The sequence below is a fragment of the Musca domestica genome, unplaced genomic scaffold (genome assembly GCF_030504385.1).
Source record: "Musca domestica strain aabys unplaced genomic scaffold, Musca_domestica.polishedcontigs.V.1.1 13, whole genome shotgun sequence".
In the NCBI taxonomy this organism is placed as follows: domain Eukaryota; kingdom Metazoa; phylum Arthropoda; class Insecta; order Diptera; family Muscidae; genus Musca; species Musca domestica.
The window spans coordinates 8,243,787-8,268,219 of NW_026712172.1; the positions used below are offsets into that span (position 1 = coordinate 8,243,787).

General features: G+C 38.1%; 1 protein-coding gene across 1 annotated transcript in view; it reads left to right on the top strand.

Moving 5' to 3' along the window:
* Positions 1 to 24,433, top strand: part of LOC101887567 (tyrosine-protein phosphatase corkscrew) — a 152,231-nt gene continuing 127,798 nt past the window's right edge. Inside the window, exons 1-3 of the mRNA XM_005180426.4 lie at positions 1 to 141; positions 13,563 to 13,750; positions 13,816 to 13,942. Coding sequence (XP_005180483.1) covers positions 128 to 141; positions 13,563 to 13,750; positions 13,816 to 13,942 — 329 coding nt within the window. The 5' untranslated portion in view covers positions 1 to 127. The remainder of the gene's footprint in view (positions 142 to 13,562; positions 13,751 to 13,815; positions 13,943 to 24,433) is intronic.

Below are 24,433 nucleotides of genomic sequence, written 5' to 3' on the forward strand. Positions count from 1 at the left end.
CCGATAGCGATAGTATGGCTCGGAACTCTGCTGCGACAAGTGTTGAGAATTTTCGTTTTTGTTTAATAAATTATTAAAAATAAATAACGCTTAACGGATTGTTTTTTTATTTAATACAACGAAGAAAATGTCATCGCGAAGGTAATAAAAAGTCTAAAGAGAAAGTTAGAAGCTATTATGTGTGTGTAAAAAAGAAGAATGAAAACTGTCCGAGAGAGTTTCCCATGAAATGTTGGGGCTGGCTACAGACCCCAAATAAAATTTGTTGTAATGCAAAAAAGATCGACACTGCAAAGAAAAAAATCTTTGCAAAAATAATGTGTGTGCAATATTAGATACTCCCCGTTACGGAATTAAAGATAGGCTGATGTAAATCAACATTTCCGAAATGAAAAGATCTGGGAAAATTCTAAAGAAAAATACCTTTGAAAGTTTTTCCCCACGCCCTTATGTTTTGCGTTTTGATTCTCTTTGGTGGCTGTCGTTTTGCAAAGAAGATATCTGATTAGAACAGACGATGGATGGACCAACTGAAGGCGAAACACAATCCATATGTTGCTTGCTTTTTTGTTTGAAATACTATAAGGATGTTGCTAACTAAATTCCTTATCTTGCACCAGCCATAACCAACCAATTTGTCCTTTGCTATCTATTGTCTTTTGTTGTTGTCGTTTTTTCGGTGCTGCCGCCGCTGCGCTGCTCTTGTCATTATTGTTTTGTTGTTTTTGGGAATTCGTATACAAATCGTCGTGTGTATTTTTCGTTTCTTGTTGATGACGCTGCAATCCACCCCCACCTCCCCCTTTTTAAATGAACAATATTTGTGTGAGAGACTTTGTTGTTGTTTTGATTTTATTCTTTAACAGTGCTGTCAATGTGGACGAATTTCTATGTATTTTTACGTTTTTTGTGATTTCAAGAATTGGATTGAATTAATATAATGCCCGCCTTACACCAACACCGGCTTAACTCTAGTTTAGTAAGAACTCTTCACTTTTTTCGAAAAATTTCCAGTGATATGGTATTATACGAGTATGGCTTTTATAAAAAATCCGGGTCCAAAAAATCGATAATTTGATTATAACTTCCGAACCTTGACCACTTACCCCATCATGTGACCACTTGTTGGATAAGCTATCCAACGATACCTATATTGTATATATCGGGTAATAGGGTCCGTGTCCAGGCCGGGTCTTGAACCCGAATTTTCGAGTCAAAAATCTGGGGTCCCGGGTCCGTCCCCCAAGAAAAAAATGGTTACCCGGAATCAGGATAAAAATACCTACCTCTGAGAAAAATTTTGAAAAAATCGAAGTGTTTTTACTAAACAAGAGTTGTTCCCCAACACCTAAATGGTGGGGTTTACAAGCATTTGTCCTTTGTAAGTGTGGCACTTTTCGATTTACGAAATCCAATGGACCTCAAATGTCAATTCCATATCGTATACGTCAAATAATATCTGTTGTGTCTTGCTGAGACTGATGAATAAATAATGCACGATCTTTACGTTATAATGATAATGATACTTTATTATAAATAACTTAATCTACGATAATGCAAAAAGGATCGAATTGAAAATGGTGACCGGTTGCTTTGATTGAAATGTACGAATGAAACCAAAACAAAGATGCTGTAGTGACAAGTGCCATATGTTGCCACATCGTCACGAGCAGAAAGTATCACAATACAATTACATGGAGTGTAACAATGACAAGTGGTTACGGATCTCACTTAAGTCACCACAATTCTCCCCCACTAAAACAAGGACATATATGATTACTACGATTAATGCTAATGGCGAACATAATCGCTTAAATACTGGGGTTGTCTCCGTTGCCTTGCAGAGGTACGACGACTTGGTGTGGACTCAGCATCAGCGTTTTGGGTAGAGGCTGATGGCGTTCCAACTGGTGCTTCGGTTCCGGCTGCAGTTGGTGTTGTGGAAGTACCGGGAACTTCTGGATCATTAACATGTGTACTCAGTGGAATGTAGGGTGCCATAATTAGAGGCTGATGAGACTGTTCGCCATTCCCTGAACTAAAATCTGGGACCGACGCAGTCTGCTCAGTATCTAGAGAATAAGGCAGTTTTACATTTGTGAAACGGAGTTGGTCTATGTGGCGCTTGAAGACATAACCATTGTCGAGTTTTACCAGATAATGAAGGTTACCAAGCTTTTTAGAAATAATTCCGAATTTCCATACAGGTTTGTTTGGCGTATAGTATCGGACTTGAACTCGGTCTCCCTCACTCAGTTTCCTAACTGGACATTGTGGCGTAGATGACTGAGTTAATTTTGATGGCTTCAAGGCATCCAATCGGATTCGGATTTGTCTACCCAGGTACATTTCTGATGGGGATTTACCATTTCGAAGAGGTGTAGCTCGATATTTAAATAAAATTTCTCTTACTTTTTTAGATATCGGAGAAGGATCCTCTGCCATGGCTGCTAGACGCTGCTTGAGTGTTTGAACATTTCGTTCAGCTAGACCATTTGTGGCAGGGTGGCCAGGTGCAATGTATTTCTGGAAGATACCGGAATTAGTGCAGAAATTTTGAAACTCTTCACTTTTAAAAATCGTTGCATTGTCAGAGACAAGAACATCAGGGTATCCATTGCGTGCAAAAATGTTGTTTAACATTTCGATTGTTGACGTTGATGTTGGCGCAGAGGAGCACACCCCCACTTCTGCCCACTTTGATTTTGCGTCGACGACAACAAGAAATTGATATCCCTGATATGGCCCCGCGTAATCAATATGAATACGTTGCCAATTTCCATCCGGCTCCTCCCAAGGATGGAGAACTGCTTTCGGAGGATTTTTCTTTACCAAGGCACACGCAGAACAGGAACGTACAAATTGTTCAATATCTTTATCAATTGATGACCAAAACACATAACGTCTCGCCAATTGCTTCATCTTGGTTATACCTATATGAGTATAGTGTAACTCTTCTAAGACTGCCTCTTGAAGTGAAGTTGGTACAATGACCCTTTCCCCTTTGAACAATATGCCGGCATCGATGGTGTACTCCGAACCGACCACATTTGAGTTACGTAAATCGAACAAAATTTTGGAAAGCATTGCGTCATTCTTTGTTGCGTCTCGAAGTGATTTGAAATTTAATTTTATTGAAGTAATTTGATGTATTGTTGACCCGCAAATTGAATGTACTTCTTGATCAATTAAATTTGTAGTGCCAATCCCTGATTTAATTGGGGCCCTGGAGAGACAATCGGCATTGACATTTTCCTCGCCCTTTTTCGTACTGACTTCGTAATTATATCCAGTGAGGAAAGCGGCGTATCGTTGAAGTCGAGATGACGTCATTAGGGGCAATTTCGAATTTTGGTGAAAAATTCTTGATAACGGCTTATTATCCGTTATAAGCTTAAAAATTCGGCCAAATATGTACTCGTGAAAATGTTGAACCGCATACACAATTGCTAGGGCTTCCCTATCTAATTGCGAATAATTTTGCTCTGCTGGAGTAAGAGACCTTGAGGCAAACGCTATCGGTCTTTCTTGGCCGTCAATAATGTGCGACAAAACACCAGCTATCCCGGTGGGACTAGCGTCGCACGCAAGCTGTACCGGCAAATCGGGATTATACGGCATCAATACGCGATCGCTGGAAATTTCTCTTTTCAAAGCATCGAAAGACTTTTGGCATTCCGATGTCCATTTAAAAATAGCGTTTTTGAGCAGTAAATTGCGCAACGGGGTGGTAATTGTAGACGAATTCGGTATGAATCTTGCGTAATATGTTACCATACCCAAAAAACGGCGAACATCTTCTACACTTTCTGGTTGGGGCATTTGTAATATGGCTTGTACTTTTGAAGGTGACTTTTGGACCTTGTTGTGCCGTATTACGTGACCCAAAAACTCCATTTGATTGTCAAAAAATTTGCATTTTGCCATATTAAGGTGCAGATCGTACTTCTGCAACTGGGCTAAACATAATTTTAAGTTTGCTTTGCACTCACTCAAAGTCTCGCCATGTACCACGATGTCGTCAAAATAGGATTCTGTTTTGGGCACTTCCCGTAAAATTTGATCTATAATCCTATTAAATTCCGCCGGGGCAGTTTTAATGCCGAAGGACAGACGATTCATTCGAAAAGTCCCTTTGTGGGTCGAAATGGTTTGAATTTCGCTTGACTTTTGGTCCACTTGCACATGTAAATAGGCTTTGTATAAATCAAGCCGACAAAAATGTTTAGAGTCCCTGAGACTATTGAAAATTGCATCTATTTTCCGAATGGGGTAATGAGCATTCACAAGTCGCTGGTTGACTCCCACCTTGTAGTCAACGCAAAGGCGCACTCCACCGTCAGCTTTAGGGATGACCACCAGTGGTGACCCCCAGTCACTATTGGCAACCTTGGTGATTATGCCAGCCTTCTCCAACTCTTCCAGCTCCTTGTTAACACGCTCGGTTAAGGCGTATGGAATTTGACGCTCTTTTGTATAGGTTGGTGTGGCATCTTCACGCAATTGAAGTGAAACTTTATGGCTAGGGATGCAGCCAATCTTTTGTTGAAATACAGCTGAAAATTCGGAAATGTATTCTTGAATGTCGCTCGACTCACCGATGGAATTGGTAACCATGTTGTTCGACTTATGTTCGTCTAGCTCGTTTAGATTAATTCCTAGACGACGTATCCATGTACGACCAATTAACGCCGAACACCCGTCTGGGACAACGTAGAGATCATCGATGAATGAAACGTTTTTGTATTTTATATTTACTCGGACTTTCCCATCTGGTACGAATTTATCTTGGGTGTATGATCGGAAAACGATGTTTGTGGCGGTTAATTGGTTAGACAATTTTAATTTCCCAAATTCACTCCTAGGCAAAAATGAGTATCCAGAGCCAGAATCTACTTCAAAAGATACCACTCTACCTTCTATGAAGATATTCGCATAGTAACGCTCAGCATTGGCATTTGCGTAATCGTTACGGTACACATCCACGATTTTATAAATACCGTACGAATCATCACGTACTTGATTCGTGGACGCCTCCCTCGTACTGGGTTTACCCCGTCGTCCGGCATTAGGACCATCCGCCAAAAGTGAAGCAATGCAGACTTTTGCTACATGCCCTTGCTTGGCACACAAGTTACATTTAAGATTTTTGTTAGAGCGACACTCCTTCGCAAAATGATTGTTTTTGCCGCAGCGTAAACATAGACCGGCAATACCTAATTGCTCGTAATTGACTTTACGCTTCTGTTGCCCCTGACGAGATTTGAAATTTTTCGATGGGCTTTTATTAAAAATTTTATTTATATCCGTCGAATTTGAAGAATTTGCCGTTGCTTGGGACAATTCTCTGGCGTCCATCTTCGCAGCCTCTAGAGCCAATGCCTTCCCAACAATTTCATCAATTTTCGCCGTACTGGATTGAAGAAGTTGTTCGCGTACAGTATTGTCACAAAGGCCTCGAATAAATTGTGCCCTCAAAAACACATCGGCTATGGACGCTCCACATTTGCACGGTGAAACAAATTCGCACGAATTAATATCAGTACGGAGTGCAGCCACAAAATCTGCCACTGATTGCCCTTGCATCTGATATTTTGATAAAAATTTGTGTTGTGCCACCAACACATTCTTTTTCGGTGCTAAATGATTTTGCAAAATGGTTAGCAATTCATCGTATTGCAGATCTGCCGCTGCTCTGGGCGCTGCCAACGCCGTCACCATGTTAAAGTACTTCGCACCAATAGAGTTAAGAAGCAACTTTGTACAGTACTCCTTATTAGCACTGACGCCCTTCATTGCAATGTAGTTGTTAAACCTCTCTATATAATTGGTATACATTTCCTTTGCCGGATCAAAATGATCGAAGTTTGGTACCAATGTCGTGTTGATGCTGGTGTTGCTGCTGCCTTGCGCTGCACTTGAAGTAGGAGCACCCACAGTCATCTTCGATATTTGGCTAAACAACGCCTTTTGCATATCCATAAACGCGGCAAATTGAGATGCATCCATTTTGTTATATTTGTGTTGTTGTTAAAAGCTTGCACTTGCTTTAATAGAAAAAAAATATGCAGAATATTAGTTTTCCAAAATAATATTCCACTTTTTACGCTCGTCGCCAAACTGTTGTGTCTTGCTGAGACTGATGAATAAATAATGCACGATCTTTACGTTATAATGATAATGATACTTTATTATAAATAACTTAATCTACGATAATGCAAAAAGGATCGAATTGAAAATGGTGACCGGTTGCTTTGATTGAAATGTACGAATGAAACCAAAACAAAGATGCTGTAGTGACAAGTGCCATATGTTGCCACATCGTCACGAGCAGAAAGTATCACAATACAATTACATGGAGTGTAACAATGACAAGTGGTTACGGATCTCACTTAAGTCACCACAATATCCACTGGATTTATATATAAGTCACATCCAACAAAGTTTTTCCAACCTTCTGATAGCAAGGAGATAAATGTGAACATTCAAGTTTTTAAATAGAATTCATATCAATGTCCCATCACATTTTTATACCCTCCACCATAGGTATATTAAGTTTGTCATTCCGTTTGTAACACCTCGAAATATACATTGTAGACCCCACAAAGTATATATATTCTAGATCAGCATAAAATTCTATGTCGATGTCCGTTCGTCTATCCGTCTGTCCGTCTGTAAAAATCACTCCAGCTTCCGAACGAATTGAAGTAGATTGATAAAATTTTACTTAAATGTATATTATGTCTGCAGGATTTTTGGTATTGAAAATGGTCCACGTTTTGGTACCCCCATTTAACGATACCTCCCAATATTCAGTATTTTGATGATTTTAGCGACATTATTCACCGGAATTGTTTCGAATTTGGTATTTGAAGTTCGTAATGGATATTACAGTCTAAGACACAAAATTGTCTGTCCAGGTCCACGTCTTCGTATGATATTTTAACGATATTCTTCACCGGAATTGTTTCAAAATTAGTTGTTAAAGTTCGTAATGGATGCTACAGCGTATGACAGCAAATTGTCTGCGCAAGTCCACGTCTTCGCATAGCCGCCATATAACGGTACCTCCAGATATTGTTTATTTTGATGATTTTAGCGCCATTATTCACCGGAATTCTTTCAAATTTGGTATTTGATGTTCGTAATGAATACTAAAGCCTGTGACAGAAAATTCAGTGCAGGTCCACGTTTTCATATAGCCCCCACATAACGGTACCTCCCGATATTATGTATTTTGAGGATTTTAGATACATTATTCACCGGAATTGTTTCGAATTTGGTATTTGAAGTTCGTAATGGATACTACAGCCTGTGCAGGTCCACGTCTTCGTATAGCCCCCATATAGCGGCACCTTCCTATATTCGGTATTTTGATGATTTTAGCGACATTATTCAACGGTATCTCCCGATATTTGGTATTTTGATGATGCAGGTCCACGTCGTCGTATAGACCCTAATATAACGGCTACCTCCGGAATTTTTAAGATTTTAAATTTCTCCTCTTTTTCGACAAATTAAAATATTTATAGAACTTTGTTCAGAAAGTTTATGTTTTTAATACTTTGAAGCTTCGGCTTATCTAGTAACAACTTAAAACAATTGTAATTACTTTCATGATTTGCAATGTATTGCAACGATTGTTCATGTCAGTTCTTGGCAACTGTGTATTTGTTGCGGTTTTTGAGAAATAAGGTTAAGAATCTAAAAAGGTCGCCATCTCATATTGCCGTTGCAAAATTGTCAACATAAAACGTTTCTAATATAATACAAAAGCACAAAAAAAAAGAAAAACAATAGCAACGTTTAAAACGCTAATGATTTCTAAAGCGATTAATAATTTTATTTGTCAAAAAATAAAGAACGTCGTATTTCTGTTATATCCACACATACAAATGTATTTTTTTTTGTAGGTATTTAATATAAAACGGTTTCCAAATCGCTGATTTATTTTCTATTATGTTGTTGAACCATTATTTAAAATATGATTTACACGGCGACGTTATTCATTAACCAAAAGAAGTTTCTATTTTTGGCTTTTATGTAAAGAGCGGTCCAACAAGAGTTTGGTTTTTAAACAAAACTTTATTTGATCCTAAAAAATTATTTTTTAATTTGATTTCTTTATGGATATGTTATTTTTTTATAATTTTTGTAGTTGTTGGAATCGGTACATTAACTCATTGTTGTGTTATAAGAAATTCGGCAGTAGAATTTATTTCGATAACTTTAATATTCATTTAAGGTGAATAAAAGTACTGGATAAGGCTTTAAATTAATCGTTTCAAAAAAAGCGACTTAGTAAGGCTTTACCACATTAAAATTTGCAGGGAATTAAATGACTGCTTAAACAGCAAAGAATGGCTCACAGTTGTTGTTCTTGTTGTAGCAGTAATACATGCAGATTCTTGGATTCTGCTAATCTGGTTCGTGCTCCAGGTTTAAAAATTCGACTAGTAATAATGGGCTTTAACCAGAGATCTTCGGGAGTAAAGAGGTGCACAGTATTGTAAGGGCCTGTAACACGCGCCGGGCAGACGTCACGCACATCTTCGTCAATTCGTGCACAATACGAATTGAGACGACTGCACCATCCTGTATGTAATTGCGCCAAAATGGGGGGCGGACTACGAGGACGACATCCAGTAATTGCTGATAGCATCTGCGACTGCATCAGTATGAATGCCACTGAGACCTGCCTGATAGGCTTCTTGATATAGAGGTTCTCTCTTATAGCGTTTTTTTAGACGTAATGGTAACATGCTAATAATAGTGGTCCTATACAGGAACCAATACCCCGGTACCGTGTTCACATTACTTCGGGGTACAGTTCATTGTCTGGTCTATGCCTTCATATTTTATCTACTCTCCCATCCACATTTTTCATACTATGATTAGGGGTTCGCTTGTTGTCTTCTCTCGTATAGATTTTTCTCCGTCATTATATCTTGGTCATTATCCATTGTTCTTTTGATTCTAGCACTTCAATTATTGTTTCCTCCCTTATAGCGTTGACGCCCCCCCCCTCTCTAGATCATGTATGTCCTTGCTGACACGCCTGGGTGATGGACTTGTATCCCCAAATTAAAGGTTGGGATGACTCCCACGATAACACCCAAGCAGGTACTGCAACGAAAGCATATGACTATGCTGGCTAAGGGAAGGACTTTCGCCTCCTCATCTAGATGGTCCACTGGTGTCATAAGGAGGCACCCTATCGCAGTTTTCAGGACAGTATTCTGGCAGGTCTGGACGTGTTTCCATTGTATTTGCAGTCCACACTGGAGCCGCAAGTTGACCACAGACCGACCTATCGCATCGTAAGAGGTCAACAAGGTTTCCAAGTGTATACTTGACAGGGCGTTATCAGATAGTCGAATTTGGACCTTCACCTTGTTGAATAAAGTTGGACCAAAACTAATTTATGTCTAAGCACTCGACATTCTATAGCTGTAATGGATAGGATATGGAAGCTGAGGACCTCATTCATGTTGTATTTATTTAAAAATGGGTACTATTTTTAATAGATGCATACGCTGAAAGGAACCGCTTTATTCAGTTAGCAGACGCAAAACCCATGGTTTTTATTCTAGGGTAGAGGATTAAAGATTGAATTTAGTGAACAGGTCTGTTATGCAAGCTGTGTAGACATTTGGGGCGTTATCAGATATTCGAATTTGGACCTTCGCCTTGTTGAATGAAGTTGGACCAAAACTAATTCATCATGTCTAGCCACTCGACATTCTATAGCTGTAATTGATAGGGTATGGAAGCTGAAGACCTCATTCCAATTGTATTTATTTAAAAATGGGTACTATTTTTAATAGATTCATACGCTGAAAGGAACCGCTTTATCCAGTTAGCAGAAGCAAAACCCATGGTTTTCATTCTAGGGTAGATGATTTTGATTTTGAGGAAAGAAGGAAGATGTTGAAGTGAATGGTCTGAGTTATATCTCCCTCAACCTATACATCTAGCTGCAATCTTATCTCCGCAGTTCATGTGGCGTATATTTTCATATTCCTTGATGATATAGGATTTTCATTCGACATGTATGCCATTCGAACCCGACAATATAGCAACCGAATAACGAAGTCACACCACATTTCGACATATCGCTTTATAAAAAGTCAGCAAGTTCTTCTTGATTGCACCCCGAGTGGTGCTACTTGAATACATTTTGCCTCCTTCTCACTTTATTGTAGACAGCTTACGCAGACTACTTAAACGCCCTGTTGAAGTTCGCTCCTTTAATCTTGGGGAATTATGTGTCCCTAGACTGCACATTTAGCTGTTTTATCATATCCGCCGTCTATGTTGACATGCCTTTAATACAATAATAGTGTTCTATGGGACCGCATATTCTGGTTGAAAGTTAAATCGGTCTACATGGATGTGGATGGCTAGTGACAGATTGAGGATACTGGGCTCTCAGTCGCATCCGGAAGCTTTAACATTACTACTAAGATATCATTTGCAAAAAAAAAAATCCATCGAAAACTGTGGTGGGTCCTGATGCACTATCACTCTCGGAGTTGGAATATCCAGCACACTTCCTCAATTCAGTCATCATTACGTCTTAAAAAGTGACTGAGTTCCTATCACCTTTTTTGCCTAAAGTTGGAGAGCTATTTAACCATTACGCACAGATGGTATAGGTTAGGTTAAAGGACGTGCGCTTGCCTTTTTGGTAACCGCTCCACTAGGAGACCTGCTGGTCCATTGTGTTTATCCTAATATGAAATTGAAAAAAGAAGAATACCAATAAACAAGTATGGTGTTAGAGGTTTTAAAATATATTTATGTGATGATACCCACACAATTCGTCTTTAGTCTCGTTGCCTGGAATATTATAATGACCAGGAACCCAGCAAAGTTTGATGGTAACCGAGCGTTTTCCTAGGATCTCCTGCAGTCCAAAACAACCATAGATTTCATAGTAGAGGAGTTTAGGGCTTTCAGTGCCGCTTGACTATCGACGTATATCGTTACCAAAAGGTCTATGGCTTTTTTGATCGCAAAAATTTCCGCCTGGAATACGCTATACTCGTTTCTAAGCTTGTAGGATTCGGAACATTAAAAGTGTTATATATGACACCAGCTCCCGTCCCGCATTCCATCCGTTGAACCGTCGTTATAGACGCAGAAAGTGGATTGTTACGGGTCCAGGTGTCTCTATCAGGTATGTGGATGTCAGGTGGGTCAAAGCACAACCGTGGTGAGATATAATCACTAGAGTTGATTTCCTCCCCCACATTCCTTACACGCCCTAGGATCGCAGAATGTCCAAAGGATTGTCAGCGCCATTGGTTTAGTTCTTTGGGGGTAAGTGCACACCAGAGGGCTGCAATGAGTATGATTGAGTAGGCTTGATCACACACAGTGGAAATACAATCAAACTCAATCAGTCGGTCAGATGCAACATGTTCATTCGAGTCACTCAAGCCAAACGAAAAAGTTGTGATCAAACATGTATTGATCGAAGTTTTGTGATCGCAATCAAACAGCTCACATGAGTTATTTGTTTACGAACTTATGTTGAATTGTTCATAACGGGTCGATCATCTATGATGAGTCTGATCGGTTTTATTTATCCTAGTTAAGTGAGTGATTTGATTTGATTAAAACACAAATGTTCGAATTTGAGCGAAATCATGATTGTAATTTTACTAAGGATGTTGGTCAAGTGAGAAGAGAAACCAACCACTCTGTGTTGAGATCAGTTCCAAATCTCACTCCTGAGAAATAAAACACAACCGCTCGTTTGGGTTGCTGATTTAAATCTGATTTTATTTTCAAAAATATTGTTCTTAACTGCTACAAAAACTGATCTAACTTAACCTATTCGCAGCCACACAATTGTCCTTATCTATTTTTAGATTTACAATAAACCATTGCATAGCTGTTTGTCCCTTCATTCAAGTGGTCTTGGCTACCTACTGGCGCATCGATAATTGTGTGTGTGTGGGTCATGGACTTTATTATTTTACACATTACCATATGCGACAGCGCACAAGATCACTGAATTGTACACATGTGGTATTTTATGACCGCTGGGAAACTGATAATGTTTAAATATTTATTTTTAATTTTTGGATTTTCCCAGCGCCTCAACCGCACACAAAAGGATGTACAAAGTATTTTGTACAGATGTCATAACTAAAAGATGTCCCCATTAAAGAAATTGGTACAAATTATATTTAATAAGCATACAATTTATAATTTTATTTGGGTTTTTGGTATGCTAGACTTCAGTAACTTATTTGAAAAAAAAAAAACTAATTTAAATTTTTTAACAAAGAAACACATTATTGGTATTTAGAAAACTAAAAATGCTTAAATACTTTTTTTATTTTACAATATTGGTCAAGATTTTTCACAAACTTCTACCTTTTCGTTTACCTACACCTGTGTAGTTTCTACTTGCAACAATTTCGGTCGCACTATCACAATATTCCTCCATTTCAAATATCAAAAAAAGTCAAAATTAACTGTCCCAACTTGATTAAATGGTTGAATAAACAATGACGCTGAGCGAACTCGATTCAAAGAAGACAATCACGGTTGTGATTGCTCATTTACATTCATGTGTTCGATCAACTCATGCTGCTGAACACATCAAACCGTCTCAAACGCTCATGTTTGATTGTGAGTGAAGTGATTCAAACTGAGCGTTCGATTCGATCAGAAGCGAAAACGGTCATTTCATTCAGATCAAACTAAACGACTGCATCAACAAAAATCATGTAAGAAACCGAGTATGCTTGAATTTTTGCATACTCGTTGCAGCCCTCTGGTGCACACCTATTTGCCTTTTCCCCTACGTATACGCTTAGTGGGCTTAAACACAGTAGGGTGTCCAGTACAGCTTGAGGTGTGCTCTTGAATGCATCCATTATTAGGAGGAATCGGTTCGTTGAACTTTGCCAATGCGACTCATGGAATGCCATCAGACTAGAGCTCCATAGGTTAGGATGGGGCGAACAATTGACCCATACACCCATTTAATGATGTGTGGTTTGAGGCCCCATCTTTTACCTATGGAGTTCTTGCAAGAATAGAGTGCAATCAAGCCTCTCTTTGCTCGCTCCTCGATGATCCTCTTCCAGCTTAGTTGGTGGTCGAGGACAGTACCGAGGTATTTAGCTTCAGAGGAGAGTTTAGTATGACCCCATCTAGAATCTGTGGTATAAAAGAAGCAACAGATGGTATAACTACAGGTATAAAGCGTGAGGATAAGCATTGATGATATTTCGCAAAATTCTTTTTGCTATCCACACATCCGAAGGTTTAGATAGTCCTCTGAAGCAAATTTTCTCTGAACTCTAGACCGAGAGATTTCCTGTAGCTATGGAAATGCTGCGTTCGGAGGTTACGAAATGGAGTAATCCTTATATGGAGACGTTTACATAGATGATTTCCACTTTTAGGCTATTCTGAAATGTTTTAGACTAACCCCGAGGATTATTAGTAGTGAAAAATGTGGGCGTTGCTCAAAGTTTTTTCCCCTGATCCCTTGCTATTTCAGATCTCCTTATAAGTAAACTTCCTTATCATTGCAGATGGTTTCATCCCACAATATCGGGCATCGAAGCTGAAAAACTACTGTTGGAACAAGGTTTCGATGGCTCATTTTTGGCCCGTTTATCCTCTTCAAATCCCGGTGCATTTACATTATCTGTACGAAGGGGTCAAGAAGTGACACACATAAAAATACAAAATAATGGTGATTTTTTCGATCTCTATGGAGGTAAGTAATTGTACATTTAATTTCCCAACCATGTAAACTAATGACAATATTTCCTTTATTTTCAGGTGAAAAGTTTGCAACATTACCTGAACTGGTACAATATTACATGGAAAATGGTGAATTGAAAGAGAAAAATGGTCAGGTGATAGAATTAAAACAGCCGCTCATTTGTGCGGAACCCACAACAGAAAGGTGAGTGGGAACTTGTAATTAAAAATTACATTTTAATCGGATGATAATCTGAAATGAGACGGAAAGTATGTGAAAGTGAAAATGAAATTGAAATGCATTTAAATGCAATTGAGTGTAACATGCAATTAAGAGGGGAATTACACAAAAATAGTTACACATTTGCAATCCTCATAAATACGTAAATCCAGAGAAGAAAAAGTATGTCGAGAATTTCAAGGTCTATCATCAAGCTGTGTGAGCTTTAACAATTTAAGCAGGCATTCTATTAGAAAAAATTCCACCATAACAACTTTTCTTTGTAATTAGAAAGTATTTTATTGATTTAAATCAAACTTATAAATAGCTTTAATATCTCATAATTGATTTTGTAATTGAATTACGCATTCTTACGCCGTTAATTACAGATGCAATTATTGTTAATTCCATAATCGCTTAGGATACATATGTACATGTACATTTTATTTGAACTTTGCTCCATGGTCATGTGCATTGTGAATGCGTAATTTTTAAAAAGCATATAAAAAATACTTAGTACCGTAAACTAATTACATCTTAGAAGAACAAAGGATTTTTTTATAAACTGGCATATGAATGTGCGTCCCAACTTCTAATTTTTTCCTATATAAAGAAAACTTGCGAAGTCAACATTGAAATGATGTCAAGGCAAGTACTATGTGGTTAAAAGTTGGGGTTAAGACACTAACATTGGAGACCTTTGTTAGAAGTAGAATATAAAAAAAGTTGATAAAGAGTTGAAATTCAATCTGATTGGGAATTTTATGAGGAGGCTTTGATGGTAGTTTTCAGGGAAAAATTCTCTCATTCGATGTTAATAAAATAATAACTCGATAATAATGCCTTACCTTAGAGACCTAATTTCGACCGAGATTTTTCCAATATCGAATACAAGGATTTGGTTCCAGATCGTACGACCACTTAACATCAGCTCATTGGCAATACTATTTCCAGTAATGTGACAGTGACTAAACACTCAACAAAATTTGATTTCATTCCAAAGTTTCCCTAATTCAGCTCGGTTCTTTTCGACTATATTGCAGCTTTATTGAATGTGATTTAAGCCTCAAATGTGGTTGAATTTACTCATGATGGTCCCTCCTAACTTGTGAAATTTTAATACGAACTTCCGGTCCCATTGTCATGCCCTTTATGAATCCATTAGTTGACAATGCTTAGCTATCTGTCGGTCCAAAATCTAAAATTTGTAGAAAGTAGTCATTCATTTGTTTTGAAAACCCAGCTTTGAAGCACATTTCTGCCAAGGCAAATCATACATATTTTAAATTTTAAGATAAAATACAACTAAAATCAGTAAGGTAAGTCAAAAGTCGGGCGGGCCGACTATATGATACCCTACACTACTATGCACATTTTGTAGAGCTCCGTAACAAAAGAATTTATTAGAGCAATTATGGTTTGGTTTCAGGGGAAACTAATATATGGGAGGCATATCTAATTCTGAATCGATTTTCACTAGATTTGACGGATACATTTTTATCTTTTATACCAAATTACATTGTTATAGACTGCATCATATTACTTCGAGAAGGATTATATTAAAAAATATACATCGGAGACGAGTTCCACAAAATGGAAACGTACGTCCCGAAATTCACTTCATTTGGACCGATATTAGCCATTATATGCACAAAAAACTGAAATCGGATAAATGATATGTATGGGAGCTATATCCAAATCTTAGCCGATCTCGATAAAATTTGGCAAAGGTATTTTCGAGCTCTAAAAAATATCTGATACCAAATATCATAGTTATTACGAATGTGAGGGACTTAAACACAAAATCGGATATATATACATGGGAGTTATAGCTATATCTGAACCGTTTTTCTCCAAATTTAATGGACTTGTTCTGGACTGAACTCTGTCGGATGTACCAAACTTCAGGACTTTTGGACAGATATTGGAAATTTGGTGCACAATTAACCCAAAATCGGTTGAAAATATATATTGGAGCTATATCCAAATTTGAATCGATCTTAATAAAATTTGGCAGAGATATTTCTGGGCTGTATCTGATATCTGATACCAAATATCATTGTTGTCGAATGCATTTTACGAATGTGAGGGTCATTTCAGGCCATTTGGATTGATATTGGCTTTTTGGTGCACAATTAACCCGAAATCGGCTGATGATATATATGCGAGCTATATCCAAATCTGAATCAATCTTAATAAAATTTGGCAGAGATATTTCAGGGCTGTATCTGATATCTGGAAGCAAATATAATTGTTGTCGAATGCATATTACGAATGTGAAGAATTTAAGCACCAAATCGTACAAAACATTTATATGGGAGCTATAGCAATATATAAACCGATCTTCACCAAATTTGATGTACTTGCTTCTTGACTGAATTCGGTTAGATGTGCTAAAATTCAGATCATTTGGACTTATATTGGTCATTTGGAGCACAATTAACGCGAAATTGGTTGAAGATATGTGGCAGCTTTATCTAAATCTGATCCGATTATCACAAATTTCTATAGGGTTCGTCCTTGGGCCAAACTAATATTGTTTGGAAAATTTCATCTCAATCGAATAATAAATACGTCCTGCATATTGTTCACAAGAATACATGAACAGACGGACCGGCGGACTGACATGCATAACTCGACTTCGAAAGTGATTCTATGAAGATCCTGTTACAAAGAAATTCACAAATACATAATACCCTTACCACTATGTGGTGTAGGGTATAAATAGGTGACTTTGCCCCATTGCATATACAAATTGAATTCTTCCAGGATTTTTTTTCAATCTTTTACTTTTCTATCCGACGTACACTATATTATTTTAGTGTCTCATTATTGAATTATGTTTCTCTTAATATTACCTAATATTGAAAGTAGTGCTTTGCCGTTGTTCTTCTGAAATCAAATTCTACATTTCTGTACTTTGGATGGAAATGTCAAACAAGACTGAATGCAAAAATTTAATGCAAAATGCAAAAGGAAGCGAGATTTTGGTGATCTTTTTGGCATGTCCGTCTGTGTATGTATTGTGCAATCACGACCTGCATCGTAAAGCTATAACTGTTTTATTCGTTTTTTACATTTAAGTTCAAGCTCCATTTGTTTTACACGTACACTGGTGGCCAAAACTAAAGCAACTTAAATCGCAAAGACAATAAATGTCCTGTAACTTTTACAAAAATAAACAAATCGTAATTATTTTTCCAGTTTTAAATGAGGGGTTTAATTCACTTTTAAGAAACTAAAAATAAAAATACAAAAATAATTTTGAACGAAAAAAATGGAGTGGAAAACTAAAATTACCCAATTTTTGCTTGGTCAAAACTAAAGCAACTTTTGATTTTTCATTTTAAAATAATTAAATTTTGGCTAGTAGTCGATAGCATAACCATTATTTTTGATAGCAGCTGCACACCTGCGAGGCATTGAATCTATAACACGCTCAATTTGATCCTTGGGTGTGCTTTCCCAGGCACCCCGAATTCTTTAGAAAATGTTGTGCTTATTTATTTCCGAATCTCGTTTGATCTTCCTATCTACGATACTCCAAAGGTTTTCTATGGAGTTTAGGTCAGGTGATTGTGCCGACCATAACAAAACATCAATTTTTGACTCCCGCAACCAATATTTGACAAGTTTTGATACAAGTTTGGGATCATTGTCATGCTGAAACACCTAAATCAGCCGAATATTTTACTCAGCGTAAGGGAACAACGTGATGTCCAACACATCTTTGTAAACAAACCGATCCCCAACTTCCTTTATTTTATGGATAGGTGCAAGTCCATAGAAAGAAAAACAGCGCCACACCATTTTTGACCCTCCCTCATGCTTCACTGTACCTTTGCAACACTGCGGCTTGAGTCCTTCATTTTTTGGTCTTCTCACCGTAAAATTTTTCACGTCTGAGCCTTTAATATTAAACGTAGACTCGTCCCAGAAATAATGTTTTTTTCCATTGAGCTTGATTCCACTTAATATTATCGTTTCCGAAAGCCTTTTTGATTTTTTCAGATATAAATGGTTTTTTGATGTCTTACGGGCATCCAGACCAGCTGCCACTACTCGTCTACGCACTGATCTCGAGCTTATGTCCAATGATTGCTCTCTCACCAATCCAGCTGAACTCTTAAATAGTTGTTTTTTATTTCTCTCACAATTTGTGGATCAGTACGGGCTGAAGTTTTTCACGGCCTTCATCCGTTATAGACTGTTACGACTGATCCAGTTTCAAAAAACCGACTTAGTATACAGAAATAATTATAAAATCACATAAATATTTATGAAATATTTCTCGGAAATCATTTTCTGTGATATGTTGTTTTGATAGTCACTGATAATTTGCTGTTTTATTCAGGTACTGTAATTGCTTCTAGCCATTTTTTAAATTTTTTGGGCAGTACTTAGAAAACGAAAAGAAAAACACATACTGTTGTAAAAAACTTCTCAAAAAGGATTTATGACAAGCGAAATTGTCGAAGGAAGCAAAAATCGATAAATATCACAGTAAATACAACTGAAATTGCAGCGGTTATATGAATGTACAACAGAGTTGCTTTTGTTTTGTCCAAGCCAAAATCGGGTTAATTGACTTTACCAAACATTATTTTTTATATAAAAATGAATTTTGGTTTTATGTTTTAGATTTTTAAAAAGTGAACAAAGTACCTAATTTAAAACAAGAAAAACTTTCTCATTTTCTTAATTTTTGAAAAAGTTACAGGGCATTCATTCTCCTTGTAATTTCAGTTGCTTTAGTTTTGGCCACCAGTGTATGTACACTAAGCTAAATTGTATGAGGGTTTTAGCAAAAGCATTGACCTACGTTGATAATTTTAAGAAAGATGAATGAATATCAAAAAAAAAAAAAAAAAAAAAAAAAAAAAAATACTGCCATGGTTGTAGGAAAATTCTAATAATGCCTAAAATCGAATGTTGTTATACCCAAAGTTTTAAAAATACAGAAAGTTCAATCATTGGACGTGGTTAAAATTTGTCTCATTGTAATAATGGTTTTAGAAAATAGGCCTCTTTGGAAGAAATACATTTGAGGTCATTTGGAGTAGACAAGTCTCTTGAAGGGAGCATCCTATTTTATTGAAAATCGTCATTTCTTCGTTGTTTTAATAATATCACCTGATTGATGACATATTTTTTGATGGCATCATGTAATGTACACCTACATCTTATTATGGAATAATTTTTAACTGTACAATTGTTGATATTTTTAACATTTTAGGTTTGGTTGACTTTAATATTTTTACTTATAGGCGACATCTGCTAATCAGATTTTATTTGATGATAAGCGGTGGGAGCATTCCTTCGTCTACATATTCATTAACCTATAAAGAACCTTTATGATCTAGAGAGAGAGAGAGAGAGAGAGAGAGAGAGTGTGAGAGAGAGAGGTCCAACAATATAAGAGAGAGTCTCTAAATGACGAAGCCTATCAGTCAGGTCCGAATATCATTCATACAGATGCAGTCGCCGATTCAGTAAGCCATTAATATGAATGCCATCCTCGGAATACACTCCATTCATTGCAGCTGTCCGTCTGTAGCTTCCGAACGAAATGAAGTAGGTGATAAAAATTTACTCAGATGTGTCTTAGGTCACATATAATTGTACCGGCAGTTTGTGTCCCCAGTACGTAGGAAGCATCCTTGCATAGAACTGTTCATATAGGTTCAAGTTTTTGGTATAGTCCCCGATATTCGGTATTTTGATGATTTTTATCATTTTGATGATTTTTGTAGGCGGATAGAAACAGAGAGGTTTTGTTTTTCATCAAAAACAAAAAAACGAATATTGAGACCGTTTCACTTGGGCGCCATAGTGTAGTTATCAGCTAAATACAGTCTCAATTTTTTGTATCTAAGGATTCCAAATATACAGGGTGAGATGAAAAAACTGCAAACAAATTCAGACTGCTGTCATTTCTAAGCCACTCGTCGGACAGCTGTTAAAATTCTTTTAGTGACAGCTCATTATATTGTTTACAAGCTTACAAAAGCATTTTAGTGAGAATTTTCTAGAAAAAAAGTTATTCGTAATGAAATTCAAGCGTGATAGTGTGAAATCTTTACATTTGACTGGAAAACCACAAGTGGCTATCGTTAGAGTACTCTAGCATTTAAATGTGAATAAATCGTTTGTGTCTCGTACCATCGCTCGGTTCCGTGATACTGTTATCGTAGCTCGACTTTGAGGAAGTGGACGGAAGAAAACAGCAACATTAGCAGAAATGCTTCGAAAACTAAAGAAACGACTTGATCGAAAACCGCGTTGTGGTGGCCGAAAATGGCTCGTGAGCTTAACATATCGCAATATTTCATTCGGCGAATATTGAAAAATGAGCTCGGGGTAAAGCCATTGAAATTTCAAAAGGTGCAAGAACTTACACCGCAACATAAAGAAAATAGACTCAAAAGAGCTAAAGAGTTGCTTCGCTTTGCCGAAAGTGGTGAACATTCGTTGTCCAGCAGTTTGTAAGCAAACAAAATGATGGTCAAAGAGGACAGCTGAAAATGTGCACCTTCGGTTGGCCACATGAACTCATTGTGATGGTGTGGGCCGGCATAACAGCCGATGGTCGCTATTTGCTTGTATTAATCGACTGTGACATCAGAGTAAATGCCGAATATTATCGCGAAAATATTCTGGATTAAAGCCTTGGGCACTCAAACATTTCGGCCGCATAACTTGGACATTCTAACAGGACTCACCACCATCGCTACAAAACAAGGTCCCTCGATTCATTTCCAGCGCATAATGGCCACCAAAATCTCCGGATACCAATCCGTTGGACTATTGTGTCTATAGTATTTTGAAAAGCAAGATTGGAATAAAAATACCAAAGTGTCGATCACCTCAAGCAAGCGCTTTGCCGGGAATGGGCCAAAATACCGCAGAGAAACATTCGGGCAGCGTGTGACGGTTTCATTGGCGGTTTTAAGGTCATAATTTGTGCCAAAGGTGACCAATTCGACAAAATCTAAACTTATTCTAAAATTTGATGCTATTTCCGACATTTTTATATCCTTCACCTTGGAAAGGAGGGTATATTAACTTTGTCATTGCGTTTGTAACATCCTTAAATATTCGTCGTAGACCTCATAAAGTATATATATTCATAACCAGCATAAAATTCTAAGTCGATTTAACAATGTCCGTCTGCCTGTTGAAATCACGATACAGCCCACATTATTTGACGTAGAGCGCCAAAATTTAGCAGAGCAATTTTTATTGTGTCTTGGATGGTTGGTATTGAAAATGAGATATATCGGTCCATGTTCTGGTATAGTCCCCATATAACGGTACCTCCCGATATTGGGAATTTTGGTGATTTATGCCACATTTTTTAACGGATTTGTCTAAAAATTGGTATTTGTTGGTTATAATGGGTTCCAGGTGCGGTGGCGAAACATTGCATGTATGGGTTAACGATTTGGTATAGCCCCCATATAACGGTACCTCCCGATATTCGGTATTTTGATTATTTTTGCCACATTTTTTAACGGATTTGTCTAAAAATTGGTATTTGTTGGTCATAATGGGTTCCAGCTCCGGTGGCGAAACATTGCATGTATGGGTCCACGATTTGGTATAGCCCCCATATAACGGTACCTCCCGATATTCGGTATGTTGATGGTTTTTACCACATTTTTTCCATGATTTGGTATAGGTGCCCATATAACGGCACCTCCCAATATTCGGTATTTTGATGATTTTTGACACATTTCTTCACGGATATGTCTAAAAATTGGTAGTTGTAGATCATAATGGGTCCCAGTTCGTGTGGCGAGTCATTGTAATTATAGGTCCACGTTTTGGTATAGACCCCATATAACGGTACCTCCCGATATTCGGTAATTTTTGCCACATTTTTTCACGGATTTGTCTGAAATTTGGTATTTGTAGGTCATAATAGGTTCCAGCTCCGGTGGCGAAACATTGCATGTATGGGTCCACGATTTGGTATAGCCCCCATATAACGGTACCTCCCGATATTCGGCATTTTAATGGTTTTTGCCACATTTCTTCTAATGTTTCCTTTACCCTAAGGTGGAGGGTATTAAAAGTTTGGCCCGGCCGAACTTAATGTTTTTTACTTGTTTGTTTTCATTCAATAAAACTAAAAAAATGTAAAAATTATGGCACTTGACTTTGTTTGGCGTTTTTTAATCTCACCCTGTATGTAGACATTACATTTCATCTCTGGAGACGGTGGAGAATCTTTCGAACTACTGGGTAGCTTTTTAGCTTATTTACTGGACTCTTCCCTGGAGATTTTTAGGAATTTCATCACCAAAAACAAAAACAATTTTTAAATAACAACAAATAATCTAACAGCCATTATTAACTACCAATGACTGCCTACCTCACAACGAGTCCATGTGTGGGAGATAATTCTTTGGCCAAATATGGCAAGTGTTGTGCTTATTTATTTACGAAAAAATATTTAAAAACAATAAACAATAGAAATTGTAAACATCCAGGAATGTTGATGGCAATTCAAGTAGAGAGTCATCACAAATGAATATTCCTTAGCTATTTGCTTTTGTTTTCAAACTTTTATTTGGGATATAGAACGCATGCCGACACATTCGTTGGGGGCAAGTATGATATTGGGAATCGTGTTGCCACATTCCCGACAAATACACAGCAATGAAATTATATCAAAATTAATGTGTCCAATAAGGAAAGTCAAATTAAGAATTGATGCATTTGAACTATTGGACATGTGTGACTATATTTGTGTGATAAGGCGGAAATTCTTAATAAAAGGGTACGAAAAGAACTAAAAAACGTATTACTTTGGACAAACGGAATAAGCTACAATTCTGAATTGGAATGAAGTTCACTGACGGAGCGCAGGATAGATATAACAAAGGGTTTTTGGAAATTCGAACTTTAAAAATATTAAATTAAACATTTTCCGAAATAAGAATGACATATAAATTGGTATTTCTGGGCCAGGAAATTTAGTTCTAAACCACTGCGCGTCGTTTAAAAAATTTCTGAAGCCTTCAGATCTTGCTGTTGTTTTTGTAGAAGTAATATATATATTGCTTCTACTTCAATATCCAAATATCCAGGTTTAGGAATCCTTCGTCAAAGTCCCACCCAATGCGAATTGAGACGTCCACACTATTCTGAATGCATATGAGCCAAAACTATCGTGGTTTGTCCAGGTCGCCGACCCTCTTCGGCTGCAATGGATGGGGCTGGACTCCGAGGATGGTATCCATACTGTAATAGTTAACTACATCAGCGGGTGTATGAATGCTATTCAGACAGCCTGAGAGGCTCTCTTATATCGTTGGACCATTTTCTCTCTAGATCAGGTAGGTCCTTCCTGGCACGTCGGGTCGGGGGAGTTTTGTCCACCATATAATGGTAAGGATGACTCACACGGTAACACACAAGCAGGTACTGCAAGGAAAACATATGACGTAAGGGGAGAACCTTCGTCTTCTCATGTAAATGGTCCACTAAAGTCTTGAGGAGGCATCTTGTTTTGCAGTTCTCAGAGGGGGGGGGGGGTTAATTCCGGCAGATCTCAATAGATTTCCCTTGCGTGCACTCGTATTCGCAGACCACAGTAAAGCCGCATAGCTAACCACGTTTTATACGACCCCCAGGTGCTTCCGGCTAGCACCTTGGGGACTTTGTTCCTATTTTTCAATTTGTCGCAGATAGCTGTGGCTTGCCCGGGCCACTTGAACATGCTGTTGAATGTGACCCCAAGGATTATGCGGAATCGCGGTTATCTCCGCAGTTCATGTGGTAAATAGTCGTTGATTTGATGGCGGATATTTTCATATTCCTCGCATTGGAATTCGGAAAGCTACGCGAGGTAAGTATTCACCCTGACACATATGTTATCAACGATAGGACCCGATGCCATGATTTAACGGTCATCCGCAAAGATCATTTAGTCTCTATAGACGGCCAGTAGGGCGTCTCTATAGACGACCAGAATGGCGTCTCTATAGACGGCCAGTAGGGCGTCTCTATAAACGGCCAGAATGGCGTCTCTATAGACGGCCAGAAGGGCGTCTCTATAAACGGCCAGAAGGGCGTCTTTATAGGTGGCCATAAAGACGTCTATATAGGTAGCCGCAAGGGCATCTACATAGACAGACACTAGCATGTCTCTTTTGATGACCACAAGGACGTCTCTATAGACGGCCAGAAGGGCGTCTCTATACACGGCCAGAAGGGCGTCTCTATAGACGGCCAGAAGGGCGTCTCTATAGACGGCCAGAAGGGCGTCTGTATAGAGGGCCAGAAGGGCGTCTGTATAGAGGGCCAGAAGGGCGTCTGTATAGAGGGCCAGAAGGGCGTCTCTATAGACCGCCAGAAGGGCGTCTCTATAGACCGCCAGAAGGGCGTCTCTATAGACGGCCAGAAGGGCGTCTCTATAGACGGCCAGAAGGGCGTCTCTATAGACGGCCAGAAGGGCGTCTCTATAGA